Genomic DNA, 24,301 nt, shown 5'->3' on the forward strand with positions numbered 1-24,301 from the left:
CCCACAAGCCATAATTTGCAACTATATTCTCTTGGAAACTTAAAGCTTGGAAGGTACAATGTACTTAAAGAATTAAGTCAGCAACAATGAAGAATAAACTGGTTAATTTTGATAATTTAGCAATTATCTATTACTAATTTTACAGAAATTAACAACAAAAAGTTTCATACTTAATTTCTGGTACTCTACTAGAATTTTTGGGTCATGCTTGTTGTTTTGGTTTTTTGTTTTTTTGTCTTTTGAGGGCTGCACTCATGGCACATGGAGGTTCCCAGGCTAGGAGTCAAATCAGAGTTGCAGCTGCCAACCCACACCACATCCACAGCAATGCTGGATTCAAGTTGCATTTGCGACCTACACCACAACTCACAGCAATGCTGGATCCTTAACCCACTGAGCAAGGCCAGGGATTGAACCCACGTCCTCATGGATATTAGTCAGGTTTGTTAACCGCTGAGCCATGACAGGAACTCCTTTACTAGAATTTTTATCATAATGAACACAATCTGTTCTTCATATACAGCAGGCTGATTTTAGACCAATTAGATCACTTTCCCTTCGTATTTTAGTATAAAATTTCAGAAATGACATAGTCAGAAAACACTTACCTTCAGTGATATCAACTTAGATAGATCGCCTATCTGGGGTATGTTATTGTCTGATAAATCGAGGTGCTGTAGAGCTGTGCAGCTATTGAGTTGTTCCATGGCCTATCAAAGGAAAAGGATCACATTATTTCATGCACACAAAATTAAAACATGAAATTTTTTCCCATTCCTTGTAGTTGAGCCTCCTGCCTCCTCTGCTTATTATTAGAAGAGGAGGCAACAACAGAATCTGGTATGTTGTTATACAGCAAGTTTATACCTTCATTATCCCCCTAAGAGTAGGGGATCATATCATCCCAGATATTTACCACTTGAAGAAACTTTAGTGATAACACACAACAGTTGGTATAGCATAGAGTTAACAAGTTAATAATGGAGCCAAAAATGCCTGGTTCAAATCCTGGCTCTTTGACTTCCTGAATGTGTTACCCTAGGCAAGCTACTTTAACTTCTCTGTACTTCAGTTTCTTCATTTGTATAATAGGCATAAAGACTGTACCTACCTTATAGGCTGTCATGAAACTGAATGAGTTAAAACAGTTAAGGCGCTTAGAATGGTAATTAATGTAAATTACAGGCTCAGAGTTCCCATCATGGCTCAGCAGTTAACAAACCCGACTAGTGGAGTTCCCGTCGTGGCGCAGTGGTTTAACGAATCCGACTAGGAACCATGAGGTTTTGGGTTTGATCCCTGGCCTTGCTCAGTGGGTTAAGGATCTGGCGTTGCCGTGAGCTGTGGTGTAGGTTGCAGACTCAGCTTGGATCCCGAGTTGCTGTAGCTCTGGCATAGGCCGGTGACTACAGCTCCAATTAGACCCCTAGCCTGGGAACCTCCATATGCTGAGGGAAGTGGCCCTAGAAAAGACAAAAAACAAAACAAAACAAAAAAAACACAGATATATTTATTAACTTATCCAAAATTATAAAGCTACTACATGATGGAAATAGGACTAGAATCCAGACCTCCTGACTTTTAAAAGAGTATATTCTCCACTCTGCCATTAAACATATACACAAAGCTTAATTCAGCATGAATTTTCTTTTTCCCTTTTTTTTTAGGGCTGCACTTGACATATATAGAAGTTCCCAGGTTAGGGGCTGAATCAGAGATGCAGCTGCCATCCTAAGCCACAGCCACAGCAACACGGGAGCCGAGATGCACCTGCAACCTATACCACAGCTCTCGGCAATGCCAGATCTTTACCCCACTGAGTGAGGCCAGGGATTGAACCCGCATCTTCATAGATACTAGTCTGATTTGTAACCCTCTGAGCCACAAAAGGAACTCCCAAAGAGAATCTTCAAAGTGAGGTTTTTTTTTTTTAAAGTTTATGTTAACTGAAATTAACTCTGAGGAACCGGAGTGGGTACTTTCACTTTTTATTCCACTATTTCTACACTGCTTAAATTTCTTTTTCACAACAAATACTTTTGTAAATTAAAAAAAAAGAAAATCTAGGAGTTCCCATCATGGCTCAGTGGTTAACGAATTTGACTAGCATCCATGAGGACGCAGGTTCAATCCCTGGCCTTGCTCAGTGGATTAAGGATCCCACATTCCCAAAAGCTTCAGCATAGGTCACAGATGGGGCTTGGATACAGTGTTGCCATGGCTGTGGCACAGGCCGCAGCTGCAACTCCAATTCAACCCTTAGCCCAGGAACTTCCATATGCTGCAGGTGCAGCCATAAAAAAGAAAAAAACAATTTACCTTGAGATTATTTCCTGCCAAATTCAGCCATTCCAAATGTACTAATTCCTTCAGCCCTTCCACATAGCCAATGCTATTATGAGGTAAATTTAATACCCGGAGTTGGGTCAGTTTGGCCACACCCATCATCCGCACCAGCCGATTATTAGCAACTGACAACTGTGGAGAGAAAACATATCATTGTGCTTAGGAGCAAAATATAAATATTACCTCCACATTAGAGTGGTTAAAAAGTTTTGTTCACATGGCCAAACATTCCCAAATATACATATCCAGTTTGTACTTTTCATATACATTGTCTAAATACTCTTCAGCATAACTATTAGTTCTTGCTGTTTCTAAGCAGTGGAAAACACAGAAAAAGCTAAGCAATCAGACCTACTCCAACTACTACTAAAAGAAAACATTTTTAATACAGCAACTACTTGAGAATGTAAGCTTCATAATAATGGAGTCCTTACACTGACTTCATCAAAATCTAGAACAGTGCCAGACACACAAGAAGGGACCAATAAACATTTGCTGAATGAATAAATCAATGAAATCTGTACCCTCACCATAAAATAAAAAGTTATCTCAACAATGTAATACAGGAGTTTCTGTTGTGGCGCAACAGAAACAAATCCAACTAGGAAGCATGAGGTTTCAGGTCCAATCCCTGGACTTGCTCAGTGGGTTAAGGATCCAGTGTTGCTGTGAGCTGTGGTATAGGTTGCAGATGCAGCTCGAATCTGGTGTTGCTGTGGCTGTGGTGTAGGCCAGCGGCAACAGCTCTGATTAGACCCCTAACCTGGGAACCTCCATATGCCATGAGTGTGGTCCTAAAAAGACAAAAAAAAAAAGTAGTATTTTTCCAACCTGTTTTCTTTTTTTTGCTTTTATTTAATGATTTTTATTTTTTTCCATTATAGCTGGTTTAGTGTTCTGTCAATTTTTCACTGTACAGCAAGGTGACCCAGTCACACATACATATATACATTCTTTTTTCTCACATTATCATGCACTATCATAAGTGACTAAACATAGTTCCCAATGCCCAACCTGTTTTTTTAACAAATGCTTTTTTTTTCCTAGTCTACTTTAAATGTAGCAAATATATATTCATCTTCAGAAGTTTAAAAATCATTCTGCAAAGGAGTTCCCATCGTGGCTCAGTGGTTAACAAATCCGACTAGGAACCACTGTGGGTTTGATCCCTGGCCTTGCTCAGTGGGTTAAGGATCCGTTGCCGTGAGTTGTGGTATGGGTTGCAGACGCAGCTCAGATCCCATGTTGCTCTGGCTGCGTTGTAGGCCGGCAGCTACAGCTCCGATTGGACCCCTAGCCTGGGAACCTCCACATGCCGTGGGAGCGGCCCTAGAAAAGGTAAAAAGACAAAAAAAAAAAAAAAATTATGTAATAAGCATGTCATGTAAAAATTTTTTATTTTTCATTAAATTATTTTATTTACTAAATAAATTTATTACAGTTACTAATATTTTTTTAAATGTAAGGCAACATTTACTGCTTTCCAGGCTTGCAGAGTTACTTTTTGTTATATGATTGTTTCATTTTCTGTAAGAATAAGCTAGTCATGTAACTATTTTCTCCACATAGCAATACCTACCTGTATTAATCGTTTGTATTTCTCAAGATTTTCTAATTTAATAATCTGATTTTTATCCAGAATCAAAGTATGAATATCAACTTCACAGGGTAAGTTTGGACTTAATTTCTGTAGCCCCTGCCCTGACCAATTGACCACTGATCCTTGAAAAGAGAAGAGAAACTGTTAGAAAACACAAATACAAGAGCTGAGCATAGGGATAAAATTATACTCATAAAATCTTACACATTTAGAGTTAGAAAACACCAGAGCATAATAAATATCGTTGAAAAACTAAAACAAATGATTTCTCAATGACTGTAGACTGAAATTATTCACTTTCCCTCAGAAATATCAAATCATATCTAGATCTGTGATACTCAAGTTTCTATATTTGGGAATTCTTCACATTTAAATGGGAACTATCACTTCTCTATTCTGTACCTAAATAATGACAGTATTTTTAAAATGTAACTAATCTTTTGATAGAGACCAACCTGCTTACAACCTACCAGTATATCCTAAAGTGCTCAAACTATTTTGAAAATAAAAGTAAATTTATCTACAGGATGGTAATAATATACCTAATTCATTAAATTGATGTGAAGATGAAAGGAGAAACCATATGAACAGTATTTAGCCTCATTCCTGGTACACAATATTCAATAAAATAATTTAGTATATATAACGGACCTTCAGATCCTAGCTCCCCTAGCTAAATACTGTGATATCCTGGGCAAGTTACTGATATCTTTTGGGCTCGCTCTTCTACTCTATAAAATAGGGATGATAATAATACCTGGCTTATAATGTTTGGGGTTTTTTTAATATAATGATTTTTATTTTTTTTCCATTATAGCTGGTTCTGGCTTATAACCTTCCACAGAGAAAATGAGATAATGTTTAAAAAAAAAAAAAAGGCACTCAGAACATAGTCTGGCTCATTTAAAAAGTGCTCTATAAATGTTACTATTATGATTATCAGTAAACTGCCATGGTGGGCTGGTGAGGGGAATTTAAGAGATGCAGATATCAGAGGGTGGAAGGGCCAGAGAAACTACCAATATCAAATTATACCCAGATTAAGATTACTGAGGGAAATAACTATACAAGGTTGCTCTCCTGAAGAGTTGCAACGTTTTTCCATTGTCTAATGGTTTCTAGCATTTGGGGGAAGGTAGGAGAGGAAGTGTCATTCCGTTCTGAGAATTTAGTGAAAGCTATATACCGTCCCAGAAAAATGAATAGCTTTTGCACACAATTCAAAGGGCCGAAAGACCTCTTAGAACCTCCCTCCCAAATAAGGCCCTGATCTGGGCGGTGGAGACTAGTCTCGACCCTCCAACCTGCCCCCGACCCAGAGCCTCAGCTGTAACCAAAACAAAGAAGCTGGCTCACGCAGCACCTACGGAATCACCCACGCCCCGCGCTCTCCTCAGCAGCCACCAAACCAGGTCCCAGGACCACATATACAGAACAAGGGGTGGAGAACTGTGGGCTCTGAATAACCCCCAGATTTTATCACGGCCACGAGACACTTCCCAAGAAAAGGTCCAACGTCAATCTAGGGAGCTGTGTTAGAGATTTTTCTTGAAAATTTTAGGGATCCAAGGGAAAGGGGGGACTCTGCAGTTTTCACTTGGGAACCCAGAACTCAAAGTAAACATCCAAGAAAGGTCATCGCGGCCAGAAACCCATCATCCAAGCATCCTCAGCAGCGCGGGACCCGCGGCGTCCAGTAGCGCGAAGGTCCCTGGGGGCTTGTAGTCCCCCCACTTGGCCCTAGCCGCGACACTGGAGAGCCAGGCAGCGCCCAGGAGACTACAACTCCCAGAGGGTAGCGCGCCTCGGCGATGCCCGCAGCCCCGCATCAAAAGAACTGGACAAGAACTGCACCCCTATACCCAGTCTTATTCCTTCCGTCAAGCAACTATTTAATTCAGTTCCATGGAGTAAACCTGGGGACACAGAGGTGACGGTCGCCTTACCTTCTCCAGGAGGCAAAGCCGCGTCGATGCGCGCCACCGCCATACTTCCCGCTTGCTAATTACACCAAGCAACCGTCCTCCTGCTGCTCGATGGAGCTTGTAGTCTGGAGGAGGGACACCCCCCCCCGGAACTACAGCTCCCAGGATGCACGGCACCCAAACGGCCCAATTGGCTCCCTACGCCTAATGACGCAAAACGTGTGTTAGAAACTGAGCCGCAGTGGGTTTAGGAATCCTGGTCAACTCGCTTATTTGGCTACAAGCGAACAGATGTTAAATGATAGTTTCACTCCTTTTTGTAGGTGTTTTCGAAATTGGACACTTTTACCATCTGCTACCGAATGCAGATCGCATTTGAAAACTCATTGCTAGAGACTTCCGATAATGGGGGCTGTCCCTTCTTTTGGCAATTCTGAATAAGTTAAAAGCGTTGAATTCCACTACAGGCGATTTTGTTGAGATTAGTCAAAGTAGATATATTTTATTTGAAAATATAGTTAAAGAATGCTGGGATAGAAGTTTTTATAAAGTATTTTTAAATGGTTGTTCCTCCAATATTTAACAGAACTTTAGGCCTGGGAGTATATTTAGTAAGTGTAAACCCAGACTATTTCCAGATTATACAAAATAAGTGTACAGTATACAAAATCAAAAATTACACTGCTTAGCTGGAGGAGAGTAGGTTTATACTTGTGATATAGCTTTATGCGCTAACTAGTGTAAATGTAGCTACGAACTCAGTAAGATTTCAGGGGCTGGAGAAAGAAATGAAAACTAATCTTCAGAAAAGACTTGAAATGGGAACTGAAATGGGCGGCTAACGCTTAAAAGATGGGTAGACTCCGACACTTCAAAGAGAAATGAAAAGACAGCACAGGCTGCAGGTGGAGGCAGGTGATAATGAAGCTGTGCTCACAGGAAGTGAGAGATTAACCTGGTAGCATCCCAGAATGGAGGAGGAGAGCTTTCAGTTTCTACCACTCACTCTTCCATTCCATCTTGCAACTTTTATTCTGAATTTCCCTCTTTCTGAAACAGCAGTATCCAAAATCTCTGATAATTTCTGTTTGGGAAAATCCAGTAACTCACACTTTTAGATTTCCAGGCAATTGATTCTGTGTGCATTCCCCCCTTCCTGGGTCCTCCTCCTACTAATTACACACTGCCTTAACTCTTTTTTTCTTTTTTAATATGTTTCCCACTGATTTGGTCTGAAAACAAATTTCCTAGTTCTGATGAGAGAATAAAGACTAGAAACTTTTACACATGCACCCGCACATTCACTGCAGCTCTGTTCACAACAGCCAAGATATGGAAACAACCCAAACGTCCATCAACAGATGTTTGGATTAAGAAGATGTGGTGTATATATACACCAGCCATAAAAAAGAACAAAATAATGCTATTTGCAGCAACATGGATGGAACTAGAGACTCTCATACTGAGTGAAGTAAGTCAGAAAGAGAAAGACAAATACCATATGATATCACTTATATCTGAACTCTAATATAAGGCACAAATGAACCTTTTCACAGAAAAGAAAATCATGGACTTGTGATTGCCAAGGGGGAGAGAGTGGGATGGATTAGGAACTCGAGGTTAATAGATGCAGATTATTGCCTTTGGAATGGATAAGCAATGAGATCCTGCTATATAGCACTGGGAACTATGTCTACTTACTTATGATGGAGCATGATGATAATGTGAGAAAAAAGAATGTATATATATGTATGTGTGACTGGGTCACCTTGCTGTACAGTGAAAAATTGACAGAACATTGTAAACCAGCTATAATGGAAAAAATGAAAATCATTATATGTGGGGGAAAAAAAAGACTAAAAATTTTTTTTCTTCTAACCAAGAGACCCCTTACCTAAAATGCATAGTCTGACTACATAGGTGTAAGTACGAAGCAAGCCTGAATACTATCTCCTACTAACCTTTGTTTCTTGAAACAGCTGGTGGGGATTGAATCTGTAGTTCAGGGAGGGAGAAAGGGTTTACAGTTCTCTCCAGTTTTGTAGTGTAATGACTTGGGAGGGGAATCCTGAAAGTCCAGAAGGTACTTGAGGAGCACAGGTTCCAGCAAGTTTACAGCAATAACAGAACCAGAGTTTAGTCTGGTTCATCTGGCCTGGGATCCTGAGGAAAGGGCTAAAGGATTCATGTGGTTAACCTAGTATAGTCATAGTTCTTAGAGTGGCCATAGTTCCTGGGTACAGTCCCATGCCTAAGTAAACCAGCAACCCTTTAAAATCACAGTATGGACTCTTTCATGCTTCAGATAAAGCTTCTGCAGCTAAAATCAAATTGCCAAACTTTAACTAAATTGTTCCATTTTGTGTATATATATATATTTTTTAATAATGATTTTTATTTTTTCCCCCAGTATAGCTGGTTTACAGTGTTCTGTCAATTTTCTACTGTATAGCAAGGTGACCTGGTCACACATACATGTATAGTTTTTTTTCTCACATTATCATGCTCCATCATAAATAACAAGATATAATTCCCAGTGCTATACAACAGGATCTCATTGCTTATCCATTCCAAAGGCAATAGTTTGCAACTATCATCCTCACATTCCTAGTCCATCCCACTCCCTCCCCCTCCCCCATTTTTTGCATATATTTTTAACCCTGAACACTCCAATCAATTTGGAAGCTCCTACTAACACCACAAACTTCTCAACAAGGTAGCATTTTTTGGCAGGCCCAGTCCCCACAAGACTTTCCCTCCTATCATCACAGTATACCTGATCTCCACAACAGCTGATCACCTGACTCATCTGCCCACTGCCACTGGCATGATGTCTGTAAAACAACACCTTTTATCATATTAATCTCTTCTTCAGAAACTTCCCTCTTGAGAATTTTCCTTGTGGCTCAGTGGGTTGACAATCTGGCATTGTCACTGCATCAGCTCAGGTCACTGCTGTTACAAGGGTTTGATCCCTGGCCCAGGAATTTCCGCATGCCTCTAGCACAGCCAAAAAAAAAAAAACAAAAAAAAAACAAAAACAAAAACAAACCGAAAAAAACTTCCCTCTTGAAATTCAACTTTTATGGGCCACCAGAATCTCACCCTAATTCCCACCATTCATTTCACTAGTTTTCACATGGTGCTTTTAAGGGAGGGACTGACCAAATGAAACTTGTGTTTTAGAAAGGTTAAACTGCTCATATAACAAGGATAAACTGGAAAGTAATATAGTGGCAGGAAAGATACTATTGTAATAGTGGATTGTAATCTTTAACAGAGCAGTTTCTGGAGAGTATTATGTACAAGTTTAGATAAAATGAAGTTAGGGGATTAAGTAAACAGGAAACTGGGACACCATGGATAGTGCAATTTATCTTGACAAAACCAAGGGGATTTTCTAATTTACATGAGAACTTATATTAAAAAGAAGTAAACATTAATAACTTCCAAATTTTAAAGTTTTCAGACTAAGAAGTTATTGGAGTTTCGTGATGGCCTAGTGGTTAGGGACCGAATATTGTCACTGCTGTGGCTTGGGTTTGATCCCTGGCCTAGGAACTTCTGCATGCCCTAGGCAAGGTAAAAAAAAAAAAGTCGGAGTTCCGTCGTGGCGCAGTGGTTAACGAATCCGACTAGGAACCATGAGGTTGCGGGTTCGGTCCCTGCCCTTGCTCAGTGGGTTAACGATCCGGCGTTGCCGTGAGCTGTGGTGTAGGTTGCAGACGCGGCTCAGATCACGTGTTGCTGTGGCTCTGGCTCTGGCATAGGCTGGCGGCTGCAGCTCTGATTAAACCCCTAGCCTGGGAACTTCCATATGCCGAGGGAGCGGCCCAAGAAATAGCAACAACAACAACAAAAGACAAAAAAAAAAAAAAAAAAAAAGTCTTTTATGTGATTTTGATGTGATTTTTGTGTGTGTGTGTGATTTATGTGAAGTCTTAGGGACACAAAATCAAGTTTTATTCTCTGATTAGTATTCATTGGTAGACTCTTATGGCCCTGCTCCCTTACCTATGACCTGTGGCACGGAGGGAGAGCTGCCAACCGTGAAATAGCTATTCTTGGGTGTCAATGAAAAAAATTAATCAATAGTTGATCAAAGAAAGAAGAGCCAACCTGGGGATTATAACCCAGAAAGCCCTGAGGACTATTCCATCCATGAAAGGTCAAAGCACAATTATATAAGTTTTTGAGACAAATTACATATTATTGACAGTTTACACAGTCTAGATCTATAGTACAGGATAGTGGGTTATGGGGTCATCATGGCCCCTTGCAAGATTAAGAGGGAAGGATATCTCCTAGGAAGCTGTGACTAGGAGATTAAGAAAGAATGTTATCTCTTCAGGAGGTCTGGTTAATGCAGATGCACAACACCTACTAAAGGGGAGGGAGGAGGCCCAAGTTGGCAGAGAAAAATTTTATGTTTAAATTTTCCTGTCTTGGAGTTCCCGTCGTGGCGCAGTGGTTAACGAATCTGACTAGGAACCATGAGGTTGCGGGTTCGGTCCCTGCCCTTGCTCAGTGGGTTAACGATCCGGCGTTGCCGTGAGCTGTGGTGTAGGTTGCAGACACGGCTCGGATCCCGCGTTGCTGTGGCTCTGGTGTAGGCTGGTGGCTACAGCTCCGATTCAACCCCTAGCCTGGGAACCTCCATATGCCGCGGGAACGGCCCAAGAAATAGCAACAACAACAACAAAAGACAAAAAATAAATAAATAAATAAATAAATAAAAAATAAATAAATTTTCCTGTCTTGCCATAAAATGTGAATTTTATTTCATCATGGGTTATCTAGAAGAACCAAATGAGCCTTAACTTACCTCACTATTATTTATTATTTAATAGATGTTACGCACACAATAACAAATAACCAAAGAGTGGAGTTCCCTCATGGGCTCATCACGTTAAAGGTCAGGCACTGCCGCTGCTGTGGCTCTGGTTATAGCTGTTGTGGGTTTGATCCCTGGCCCAGGAATTTCTGCGTGCTTGGGTGCAGCCAAAAAAAAAAAAAAAAAAGACACTGTGAAGTACTTTTCAGATAACTTTAATTAACTAACTGGGAAGAAGCTGACTTTTGTTTAAAAGAATAGTAAAAGAATCCTTAACACTTTTATTTCATCATCTCTTCTGAAGTTCTTCTAAAAGGCATTGAAACCTATAAAAGTGATTCATCATATTTCCAATTAAAAATTAAGTGAAAATTTAAATGTTCTAACTTTGATTTTTACTTGGAAGACTTTACACACTTAAAAGCTTAAAAAGTTGATTTTTGTAAGAGTGGTAGTTTTACTCTCCCCCCACCCCCAACTTGATTCACTTTTTTAAAATAAGTGGTGTGATGGTTAATTTTATGTGTCAACTTAGCTGGGCCACAGTGCTCAGATATATGATCAAACATTATTTTGAATTCATTCTGTGAGGATGTTTTGGGATAAGATTTACATTTAAATTGGCCAACTCTGGGTAAAGCAGATTGCCCTTCATAATGTGGGTCAGCCTCACCCATCAGCTGAAAATCTAAAAAGAATAAAAAACTGACTTCTCCCAGCGTGGAATTCTCAGGCAGATAGCCTTTGGACTTGAACTGAAACATTGGCTTCTTGGAGTTCCCATCCTGGTGCAGCAGAAACGAATCTGACTAGGAACCATGAGGTTGTGGGTTCTATCCCTGGCCTCACTCAGTGGGTTAAGGATCTGGCGTTGCTGTGGCTGTGGTGGGCCAGCAGCTGCAGCTCTGATTAGACCCCTAGCCTGGGAACTTTCATATGTCACAGGTGCAGCCCTAAAAAGACCAAAAAAAAAAAAAAAAAAAAAACTTCCATATTTCTCCTACCCAGAGATAGTTACTGCTAAAATGTCGATGTGTTTTCTTTCAATCTATTTTTATCGATAGGAATATAACTAGATGCCCTGCCTCCCATATTTTTTAAAACAAAAGTGTATATATACTACACACAGATTTGGTACTGCTATTTTCAAGTAATATATTTTGTAAATTTCCCTATGACCTATTTTTATCTCATGCACTTTTTTAGGGTCACACCCACAGCATATGGAGGTTCCCAGGCTAGGGGTCAAATCAGAGCTACAGCTGCTGGCCTACACCACAGCCATAGCAATGCCAGATCCTGAGTCGTGTCTGTGAGTTACACCACAACTCATGGCAATGCCAGATCCTTTATCCCACTGAGCAAGGCCAGGGATCTATCAAACACTCATCCTCAGGGATACTAGTCGTTTCCGCTGCACCACAATGGGAACTCCCTTATGCACTTTTATTTTTCTTTCATGCACTTTTTAAAAATTTACCTTTTCTTCCTTTCCAGGCCAAAGTGGATACTATAAAACAAAAATATATAAAGTAGATTGCTATGCTGGGGAATGCAAATATATGTAACTTTTTCTCTTCTGAAATTGTACTTTCTTTTTTTATTTTATTTTTATGGCTGTACCTGCAGCACAAGGAAGTTCCTAAACTAGGGGTCAAATTGGAGCTGCAGCCTCGGGCCCAAGCCATAGCCACAGCAACACAGGATCTGAGCCACATCTGCAACCTACACTGCAGCTTGCACAATGCCAGATCCTTAACCCACTGAGCAAGGCCAGATATCAAACCCACATCCTCACCAGTACCATTTCAGGCTCTTAATGTAGTGAGCCACAATGGGAACTCCTGAAATTATACTTTCAAAACTCTAAAATCACTAAGATTTTCATATTTAACTACAACACAAAGTCCATAATACAGAAGGAATATGAAAAACAATCTCTTTAAACTAAAACACAATTTTAAGTGGGTTAAAGATCCTGTATTTTTACTGCAGCATCTTGGGCCACTGCTGTGGCACAAATTTGATCTCTGACCCAGGAACTTTCACATGCCACAGGTGTGGCAAAATAAATAAATAAATAAATAAAATGAAATAATATACAAATTTTATTCCATATCCTTAAATGAAGTACTTAAAAGGCTACTTTAAATAGATATTCTTTTTTTTTTTTTTTATTTAGTCTTTGCCTTTTCTAGGGCTGCTTCCTGTGGCATATGGAGGTTCCCAGGCTAGGGGTCTAATCAGAGCTGCCGGCCTACACCAGAGCTGTGTCTGCAGCCTACACCACAGCTCACGGCAACGCCGGATCGTTAACCCAATGAGCAAGGGCATGGACCGAACCCGCAACCTCATGGTTCCTAGTCGGATTCGTTAACCACTGCGCCACGACGGGAACTCCCTAAGTAGATATTCTTTAGCAGGGGTTGGCAAACTACAGCCATTGGCTGAATCCAGCCAGCTGCTTGCTTTTTTGTACAGCATACAACTAATCATGGTTTTTACATTTTAAGTGGGAAAAAAATTAAATATTACTTTATGACACATAAAACTATATGAGGGAGTTCCCATTGTGGCTCAGCAGAAACTAATCCAACTAGTATCCATGAGGATGCAGGTTCAAACCCTGGCCTCGCTCAGTGGGTTGGGGATCCAGCCATGCCTGGACCTGTGGTGTAGGTTACAGATGCAATTGTAAATTTAAGCATTTAAGTGTGTAAAGTCTTGCAAGTAAAAATTAAAGTTAGAACATTTAATTTATTTTAGTACACTTTTTTTTTTTTTTTTTTGCCTTTTCTATGGTGGCACCCGCAGCATATGGAGGTTCCCAGGCTAGGGGTCTAATTGGATCATTAACCCACTGAGCAAGGGCAGGGATCGAACCTGCAGCCTCATGGTTCCTAGTAGGATTCGTTAACCACTGCGCCACGATATGGGAACTCCAAAGTTAGAACACTTAATTTAAATTTTCACTTAATTTTCCTAGCCTAGGAACTTCCATATGCTGCAAGTATGGCCCTAAAAAGGCAAACAACAACAAAAAAAACTATATGAAATTCAAATTTCAGAGACCATAAATAAAATTTCATTGGAATACAATCATACTTATTTGTTTACCTATTGTCTATAGCTGCTTTTACACTACAATATCAGAGTGCTCATGACTGAGACCATATGTGACATTTTTAGCACTACATACTGTTGTTCCACACTACAAACCACAGGAAGACATTTTTTACTTGATAGCATTTTGAGTGCCATGTGTATTGCCATATGGTGACATTTTTACATTGTTTTTATTACCAGCATATACCTGTCAAAACAAAGGAAAAAAGCAGGTTTAAAATATTCCATCTTAGGAGTTCCCATCGTGGCTCAATGGTTAACGAATCCGACTAAGAACCATGAGGTTGTGGGTTCAATTCCTGGCCTTGCTCAGTGGGTTAGGGATCCGGTGTTGCTGAGAGTTGTGGTGTAGGTTGCAGACGCGGCTCAGATCCCCGTGTTGCTGTGGCTGTGGCATAGGCGGGTGGCTACAGCTCTGATTCAATCCTAGCCTGAGAACCTCTATATGTCCTCTCGGGAGCGGCCCAAGAAATGGCAAAAAAAGACAAAAAAAAAAAATTTCCATCTTAGAGTTCCCATTGTAGCGCAGTGGGAACAAATCCGCTAGGAACCATGAACTTGCGGGTTCGATCCCTGGCCTTGCTCAGTGGGCTAAGGATCCGGCGTTGTGGTGAGCTGTGGTGCAGGTCAAAGACACAGCTAGGATCTGGCGTTGCTGTGGCTGTGGTGTAGGCTAGCAGCTGTAGCTCTGATTCAACCCTTAGACTGGGAACCTCCATATGCCACAGGTGCTGCCCAAAAAGCAAAAAAAAAAAAAAAAAAAAAAAAAAAAAGATAGTATAGTAGGAGTTCCCGCCGTGGCTCAGCAGTAACAAACCCAGCTAGTATCCATGAGAATGTGGGTTCAGTTCCTGGCCTTGCTCAGTGGGTTAAAGATCCAGTGTTGCTGTGTTCTGTGCTTTAGGTCTCAAGCGCAGCTCAGATCCAGTGTTGCTGTGGCTGTGGTGTAGGGCAACAGCTATAGCTCCAATTCAACCCCTAGCCTGGGAAGTTCCATGAGCCTCAGGTGTGGCCCTAAAAAGACCAAAAAAAAAAAAAAAAAAGATACCGTAGTTAACTGTGGATTATTTTGTTAAGAAATTAGATGGCAGAGCATTATGATGCTATAAAACTACACCTCTGCTAAAAGAATTCAATATGTCAATACTCCAGACTAAGCAGTCATCTCAATATTCTCAAAACACAGAAAAGTTAGAAAAATTAAATAGAATATCTCATCATAGTAAAAAAGTCTTCACAAAAGAGAAAACTAGGCTGCAACCAATTTCCAAGTGGCTCATTCATTAGCCAAGAAGTCACTTACTTACTGTATGTTAATTAAATGATGTTTGCAGCAAATGAAGATGTATCCAGAGAAAAAATAAACTTGTGAAGTTCTCTTGTGGTACAGTGGGTTAAGGATCCAGCATTGTCACTTCAGCATCTCAGGTCATTGCTCTGGTGTGGATTCCATCCCTGGCCCAGGAACGTCCACATCCCACAGGTGCAGCCGTAAAATAATAATAATAATTAAAACAATAATAATAAATAGACTTGTTTAAGATCATTATCCTTTAGGTGACAATAGCTGCTGAAAGTACTAAGAACACTTGGAAACAAGATCAATAGTTAAATTGTTTAGTGAAGGCAAATTATTTTGAACAGTTTTTCTTGAGTCTTAATGAGTTGACACGTATTACTGAAACTGCTCCCTGTTCCAGTTTATTCAAAGAGTCAGTGTTTGAAGTGACTGAAGAATTAGCCTCTACGAATAGGCTGCCTGAAGCAGATAAGAGTATTTTTAAAGAACTGAGAAAACACTAGTTCAATAGACTTAAGTGAAATCTGTTGTTTTTAAAAGTAGAAAATGACTTTGACAGATTAACAACACTTGTGAAAAAAAAGTAAAGTCTATGGTTCTTACATCATTGTATTAATAATCAGAAGGTTCTTTGTGGAAAACATTTGAATCTACCATGTCTTAAGCTAATAGTGTCAACAATAAATTTCATCTGTTCTCATGGGTCACAGACACATGAATTTTTGTCAGAAATAGCAGCTGAATATCCTGACTTGCCCCATCAAACAGTATTTGTTGACTTACCAGTGGTTTTGTTGTACTTTTTTTTTTTTTGTCTTTTGTCCTTTTAGGGCTGCACCCATGGCATATGGAAGTTCCCAGGCTAGGGGGTCTAATCAGAGCTCTAGCCGCTGTCCTACGCCAGAGCCACAGCAACTCAGGATCCAAGTCCGAGCCATGTCTGCAACCTATACCACAGCTCACGGCAACGCCAGATCCTCAACCCACTGAGCAAGGCCAGGGATTGAACCTGCAACCTCATGGTTCCCTGTTGGATTCATTAACCACTGAGTCACAACGGGAACTCCTGTACTTTTTTTTAAGCTCAGGGCCAGGATTGAAATTTTTTCAACTAAGAAGTACCTCCCTTGACCTCTGTTACGGAATGCTGACTGAATGGCTTTAGGATTTGTTTTTGCTAACTTGCTAATTTTGGTCACAGGATGATGTTCTTGATGAAATCAACCTAAAGACAATACAGCACTTACATACAAAACTCATTCTGTGGTAAAGTCATTTCAATAATCACTAACATTGAGTCCCAAGTTAAAATAAAAGAAAGATGTCCATTCTCACACAACACGCATTGGTTTTATTTTTCAAGTTCGAAGTACAGTTTTAGCAGTGTTGCACATGCAAAGGAAATTTCTATATTTTAAAACCCATTTAGGAGTTTCTGTCATAGTGCAGTGGAAACGAATCCGACTAGGAACCACGAGGTTGCAGATTCGATCCCTGGCCTCACTCAGTGGGTTAAGGATCCAGCGTTGCTGTGCGCTGTGGTGTGGTCTAAGATGTGGCTCGGATCTGGCGTTGCTGTGGCTGTGGTGTAGGCCAGCAGCTGTAGCTCTGATTCGACCCCTAGCCTGGGAACCTCCATATACCACGGGTGCAGTCTTAAAAAGCAAAAAAAAAAAAAAAACCAAAAAACAAAAAAAAAACAAACAAAAAAAACCCCACACACACAAAAATCCCCAAAACAACCATTTAACTGTGCAGCTGAGGAACTTTTTTTTTTTATTACTCAGTGAATTTATCACATCTGTAGTTGTATAATGATCATCACAATCCAATTTCACAGGATTTCCATCCCACAACCCAAGCACATCTCCCCAACCCCCCAAACCGTCTCCTTTGGAGACCATAAGTTTTTCAAAGTCTGTGAGTCAGCATCTGTTCTGCAAAGTTCAGTCTGTCCTTTTTTCAGATTCCAAATTGTCAGTGAAAGCATTTGATGTTGGTGTCTCATTATATGGCTGACTTCACTTAGCAGCTGAGGAACTTGCACTTAACTCTCCATTGGACGTAACTAATCTGACATGCTAAAAGGAAAAAAAAATCAAGGAAATTCTATAATCAAGGCAATTCTATAATTGCCTTCCAAGAGATTAATAAGCTCAATTTAAATCATATGCTCTTAAATTGATGGCAATATTTGTCAGGGTGAAAAGACCTTTTTCAAAGAAGAAAGTTGTAAAATCTCATTATAGATCATGATTAACAAACATTTGCAATTAATTTTGATAAGGAATAATTTTGTACCCTAATTAAGAGAAATGTTATCCTCCCCCTTCCCCCAAAAGAATTTCACTCTTCCCTCTAGCAGAGCTGTTTTATAAAAACATATTCAATATTATTATTATATTTTATTTTTTGTCTTTTTAGGGCCACTCTAGCAGCATATGAAGTTCCCAGGCGAAGGTGCTAGAGCTGCCGGCCAACCCCACAGCCACAGCAAGAGGAGATCCAAGCCATATCTGTGTGTCTGTGACCTACTCCGCAAGTTGTGGCAACTCTGGATCCTTTAGCTCACCAAGCAAGTTCAGGGATCAAACCCACATCCTCATGAATACTAGTTGGATTTTTAACCCGTTAAGCCACAATGGAAACTTCCTATTATATTTTAAATTTCATCAATAAATATATTGTGGAAACTGGCTTTCTATCATTTATGTATATAAATATTCTCAATTTTACCTCTTAGCCCACAAAGCCTAAAACACTATTTGCAAACTTCTGTTCTAGAGGAAATAAAATCTGAGTGGGCAGTTAGTGAAAGGGAGGAAAGATTTCCAGCCAAAGACAGCTTGGGCACATGACAGAGAACCAATAGAGTATGTGAACAGTAATAAGGCAGTTATTACACTCTGAATCATGTAACATCATACTTCGTTCCTCTCCCCTTTTTGAGCCAATCAGTAATACCAGTTTCTTCCAAAAGATGGCTCCCTTTATTTATCCAAAATTTTATTGAAAGTTTCCAACATACAGAACATTTGATAAAACTTTACAGGAAACACTCATAAACCCACCACTTTGATTCTCTTATCAACACTTCATTATACTTATTTTATCACATATATATATATCCCTCCTCCATCCATCTTTGTTTTTTTGGAGGGTTTTTTGTCTATTTATTTATTTATTTAGTCTTTCGTCTTTTTAGGGCCACACCCGAGGCATATGGAGGTTCCCAAGCTAGGGGTCTAATCAGAGCTGTTGCTGCTGGCCTACACCACAGCCACAGCAACAAGGGATCCAAGCCAAGTCTGCAACCTACACCATAGCTCATGGCAATGCTGGATACTTAGTGAGACCAGAGATAGAACCTGCAACCTCATGGTTCCTAGTTGGATTTGTTTCCACTGCGCCAAGACGGGAACTCCTGCTTTTTGTCTTTTAGGGCTGCACCCATTGCATATGGAGGTTCCCAGGCTAGGAACAGAATCGGAGCTGTAGCCACTGGCCTACAACACAGCCACAGCAATATCAGATCTGAGCTATGTCTGCGAACACCACCACGGCTCATGACAACACCTGATCTTTAACCTACTGAGCAAGGCCAAGGATCGAACCTGCATCCTCATAGATCCTAGTCAGATTCGTTTCTGTTTAGCACAGAAGGAACTCCCATCCTTGTTTTTGATGTATCACTACACCTCTCCCTATATACTTTAAGCATTAACTAGTATTCAATATTTATTCAGTTTCCTTTTTTAAAGTAAAATTTACATGCAATTAAATACTAAAATCTTAAATGAACATTCACTGAGTTTTGATCAACTATGTTTAACTCAAAACCCATGAAGATATAGAATATTACCTTTAACACAGAAAGTTCTCTCATACCGTTTCCCATTCCATTCTCTGCTCCCATTCAGAAATAACCACTGTTTTGACTTTTTTCCACCATAGGTTAGATGTGAATGGTGTAGAACTTGATACATAGATCATACAGTGCGCTTTTTTTTTTTTTTTTTTGGTAAGGCTTCTTTTACTTAGCATAGTATTTTGGTGACTCATGTTGATCTGTAAATCAACAGTATATTCCATTTTATTTCTGAGTAGTAGTCCACGGCATAAATATTTGCTTATCTGTTCACCCTTGAAGGGGCGCCTGGGTGTTTCCTGTATTTATGATGAATAAAGCTGCTATAAACATTCCTGTATAAAGTGGTATATATATATATATATATATATATTTTTTTTTTTTTTTTTTTTTTTTTTGCCTTTTTGCTATTTCTTGGGCCGCCCCTGCGGCATATGGAGGTTCCCAGGCTAGGGGTCGAATTGGAGCTGTAGCCTCTGGCCTCCCCCACAGCCACGCCAGATCCAAGCCACAGCTGTGACCTACACCACAGCTCACAGCAACGCCGGATCGTTAACCCACTGAGCAAGGGCAGGGACCGAACCTGAAACCTCATGGTTCCTAGTCGGATTCGTTAACCACTGCACCACGACGGGAACTCCTATATTTTTTGCTTTAAAAATTTCCAATTACAGGAGTTCCTGTTGTGGCTCAGTGGTTAACTAAACCGACTAGTAACCATGAGGTTGAGGGTTCGAACCTTGGCCTCACTCAGTGGGTTAAGGATCTGGCATTGCCATGAGCTGTGGTGTAGGTGGCAGACTCGGGCTCAGATCCCGAGTTGCTGTGGCTGTGGCACAGGCCAGCGGCTACAGCTCCGACTGGACCCCTAGCCTGGGAATCACCATATGCCTCAGGTATGGTCCTGGAAGAAACCCCCCCCAAAAAAATTTCAATTACAAAATAACACAGTGGTGCTTATTCTAATTTTTAAGGATTGAATTGTGGTACTTAAATCTTTCAATCCCAAAACACTTAGTAATTGTTTGAAACTTTTTTTTTAATGGCTACACCTGGGGCACATGGAAGTTCCCAGGCTAGGGGTCAAAACAGAGCTGCAACTGCAGGCCTACCACACAGCCACAACAACATTGGATCAGAGCAGCATCTGCAACCTATGCCACAGCTTGCAATAGTGCCAGATCCTTAACCCAAGGATCGAACCTGCATCCTCATAGAGGCTATATCTGGTTCTTAAACCACTGAGCTACAATGGGAACTCTATATTTGTTTGAAACCTTTTATCATGGAAAAGTAATTAAAAGAATGCATAACAGTAGTTCCTGGGGCCACACAGTAAGAATCCGACTGCACTGGCTTGGGTTGCTAGGAAAATGAGGGTTCTATCACCACCTGGTGCGCTTGGTTAAAGGATTCAGTGTTGATGCAGCTGTAGCTCAGATTCATTCCCTGGCTCAGGAACTTCCATATGTCTAGGATGTGGCCATAAAAAAAAAAGAATGCATAAAAACATGGGGCCTACCCAACATCCAGCTTCAACTATTATCCACTCCTGGTCTTTTTTTTTGTCTTTTTGCCATTTCTTGGGCCGCTTCCGTGGCATATGGAGATTTCCAGGCTAGGGGTCCAATCGGAGCTGTAGCCACCAGCCTACACCAGAGCCACAGCAGTACGGGATCCGAGCCGTGTCTGCAACCTATACCACAGCTCACGGCAACACCGGATCCTAACCCACTGAGCAAGGCCAGGGATCAAACCAAAAACCTCATGGTTTCTAGTTGGATTTGCTAACTACTGAGCCACGATGGGAACTCCATGGTCAATTTTTTTTTCATTCATGCCCTTATCCACAACTCCTTCCCTAAAATTATTTTAAGCCAAATCCCAGCCATCCTGCCATTTCATCTGTAAATATTTAGTATCTAAGTCTAATTATAAGAACTTTTAAAATTAAACATGCTAATTATAATACCTAAAGGATTAACAATATATCTTAATATCAAAAATCCACTTAGTATTAAAATTATCCCTCTGGTCTTTCAAGCTTGGTTGTTGAAATCAGGCCTTAATTAAAGTCTCTATGTTGCAAATTGCTTGAGGAGACGCTTAATTTTTTTTTTTTCCATTTTTGGCCACACCCACAGCATGGAAGTTCCATGGGCCAGGGACCAAACTCTCTCGAGGGCAGCGACTTGAGCTATTACAGTGATAACGCCTGATCCTTAACCCACTGTGCTGAGCTGGGGATTGAACCCGAGTTGCAGCGCTCCAGAGAGGCCACCAATCCGGTTGTGCCACAAATAATCTCTGTCTTGAAGGTCTTAATAATCATATCTTTGTGGGGGTTTTTTTGGAGGTGGGGTTGGTCTTTTTAGGGTTGCATCTGTGGCATATGGAATTTCCCCATCTAGGGGTTGAATCAGCTGTATCTGTGATCTACACTGCAGCTTGCAGCAATGCTGGATCCTTAACCCACTGAGCAAGGCCAGAGATTTAACCTGCATCCTCATAGATACTAGTCGGGTTCTTAACCCACTGAGCCACAATGGGATCTCCCAATAATTGTATCTTTGGATTTGTGGAGTTACTTTTCTTTTTTTAAAGTTCGTTTTTGTTTTGTTTGTTTTTGCTTTTTAGGGCCGCACTCGTAGCACATGGATGTTCCCAGGCTAGGGGTCGAATCATAGCCACAGCAACACAGGATCTGAGCCTCTTCTGCAACCTACACCACAGCAACACTGGCTCTTTAACCCACTGAGCGGGGGCCAGGGATTGAACCCGAGACCTCGTGGATAATAGTTGGGTTCATTACCACTAAGCCACAACTCCTTTTCTTTAACATTTTATTGAAGTATAGTTGATTTACAACATTGTGCCATTTTCTGCTATACAGCAAAGGGACTCAGTCATGTGTATATACACATTCCTTTGCTTATATTATCTTCCATCATGGCCTATCCCAAGAGACTGGATACAGTTCCCTGTGCTATATAGTAAGGCCTCATTGCTTATCTATTCTAAATATAAGTTTGCATCTACTATAAATTTGCATTTTTAAAGTGATGTACAATGGGACAATATGGCATGTGCCCAGGACTTGGAGTCTCAGTTCTTTTGTGGTTTTTTTTTTTTAAAGGGCTGCACCTGAGGCATATGGAAGTTCCCAGGCTAGGGGTTGAGTTGAAGCTACAGCTGCTGGTCTACATCACAGCCACAGAAATGTCAGATCCAAGCCGAGTCCTCAACCTGCCCCACAGCTCATGACAATACCGGATCTTTAACCACTGATTGAGGCCAAGGATCAAACCTGCAACCTCACGGTTACTAGTCGGATTCGTTTCCCCTGGGCCACTTCGGGTACTCCCAGAGCCTCAGCTCTCTTGTGGGCCCACACCCTGCAGCCTCTATTCTTGCTAGGGATGGGTTCCAGAGGGCAGCTAGCTCTCCAGTCCCCTGACTTAGTCCTTCCCCTCCCCATCCATCCACTCTCTCCAAAGTTGGCAGCACCATCATGCATTGAGCAAACAGTTTGATACCTACCCATGAGGACAGTGGAAGGAAACAGCTGGCTGAACTCCCCAGCTCTGCTGGGGCACAGTGTGTTGCTCTGACATCTCAAAGGAGAAAGACCTGAGAGCCGGTGGGCCTGGCATGTTCAAACACGTTGTCAAGTCACAAGGCAGGCCTGTGAGCACCTCTGCAGGGCTGCAACAGCCCAGTGAATGTCCTCGCCTGGGAGAACATGAAGATAAATGATGCAACTAGAGATTATCATACTAAATGAAGTAAGTCAGAAAAAGAAAGACAGGAGTTCCCTTAGTGGCTCAGCGGTAACAAACCTGATTAGTATCCATGAGAACTCGGGTTTGATCCCTGGCCTTGCTATATAGGTTAAGCTTCTGGCATTGCCATGAGCTGTGGTGTAGGTCACAGACATGGCTCAGATCTGGCGTTGCTGTGGCTATGGGTGTAGGCCGGCAGCTGCAGCTCCAATTTGACCCCTAGCCTGAGAACTTTCATATGCTGCAGGTGAGGAGGTCCTAAAAAGCAAAAAAAAAAAAAAAAAAAAAAAAAAAAAAAAAAAAAAAAAAGACAAATACTGTATCACTTATATGTAGAATCTAAAATATGGCACAAATGAACCTATATACAGAACAGAAATGAATTTACAGATATAGAGAAAAGACTGTGGTTGCTGGGGGCGGGGGGAGGTAGGGACTGGGAGTTTAGACTTAGCAGATGCAAACTCTTACCTTCTTTTTTTTGCTTTTTAGGGTCACGCTTGTGGCACACAGAAGTTCCAAGGCTAATGATCAAATCAGAGCTGCAGCTGCTGGCCTACATTCCAGCCACAGCAATGCTGGATCCAAGCTGAGTCCATGGCCTATACAACAACTCACAGCAATGCCAGATCCTTAACCCACTGAGTGAGGCCAGGGATCAAACCTGAATCTTCCTGGATACTGTTTGGGTTAATTAACACAGAGCCACAATAGGAACTCCCAAACTATTACATTTAGAATGGATGATCAACAAGGTCCTACTGTATAGTACAGGGAACTATATCCAGTCTCCTGGGATAGACCATGATGGAAGATAAAAAAGGGAATGTAAAATATAAATACGTACATAAATAAATAGCAAATAAAAAAATATAAAAGGTCGAGAGATGCTTTGCAAAAGAAAGGAAACAGCTTATTTTAGTACCTTTAAGGATATCTCTTTCCTGCTTTTTGACAAAGGGACCCCATACTTTCATTTTACACTGGGTCCTGCAAATTATGTATGTAGCTGCTTCTGTTCATATATTCTAATCTCTTCTTTCTCTCATTTCAATTTGCATGCTGTTGAAATTAAGTCATCCTGTTGATGCCAACTGCAACCCTGTGAAGTCATTTCACTGGTAGTTGGATATGAAGACTTGATTAGATTTAGGGTTTTTTTTTTTTAATAATTTTTGTTTGTTTAGGGCTGCAGGTGCAGCATATGGAAGTTCCCAGGCTAGTGGGCAAATTGGAGCTGTAGTTGCTGGCCACAGCCATAGCAACTTAAGATCCGAGGTGCATCAGTGACTTACACCACAGCTCACAGCAATGCCAATTCTTTAACCCACTGAGCAAGGCCAGGGATTTAACCTGAGTCCTCATGGATACCAGCTGGGTTCGTTGCCAAAGAACCACAATGGGAACTCCTAAAAAGAATGCTTTAAATGCATTAATTTTGGGAATTATCTTGTGGCAGAGTGGGTTAAGGATCCAGCATTGTCACTGCAGTGGTTTGAGTTCATTCTTTAGTCTGGGAA

General features: G+C 40.9%; 1 protein-coding gene across 1 annotated transcript in view; it reads right to left on the reverse strand.

The window, feature by feature from the left end:
* Positions 1-6,033, reverse strand: part of CEP97 (centrosomal protein 97) — a 32,178-nt gene extending 26,145 nt beyond the window's left edge. Inside the window, exons 1-4 of the mRNA XM_021070500.1 lie at positions 5,893-6,033; positions 3,926-4,068; positions 2,320-2,478; positions 609-710 (exon numbers count right to left, since the gene is read on the reverse strand). Coding sequence (XP_020926159.1) covers positions 609-710; positions 2,320-2,478; positions 3,926-4,068; positions 5,893-5,935 — 447 coding nt within the window. The 5' untranslated portion in view covers positions 5,936-6,033. The remainder of the gene's footprint in view (positions 1-608; positions 711-2,319; positions 2,479-3,925; positions 4,069-5,892) is intronic.

Source organism: Sus scrofa, chromosome 13 (assembly GCF_000003025.6).
Source record: "Sus scrofa isolate TJ Tabasco breed Duroc chromosome 13, Sscrofa11.1, whole genome shotgun sequence".
NCBI classification, from domain to species: Eukaryota; Metazoa; Chordata; class Mammalia; order Artiodactyla; family Suidae; genus Sus; species Sus scrofa.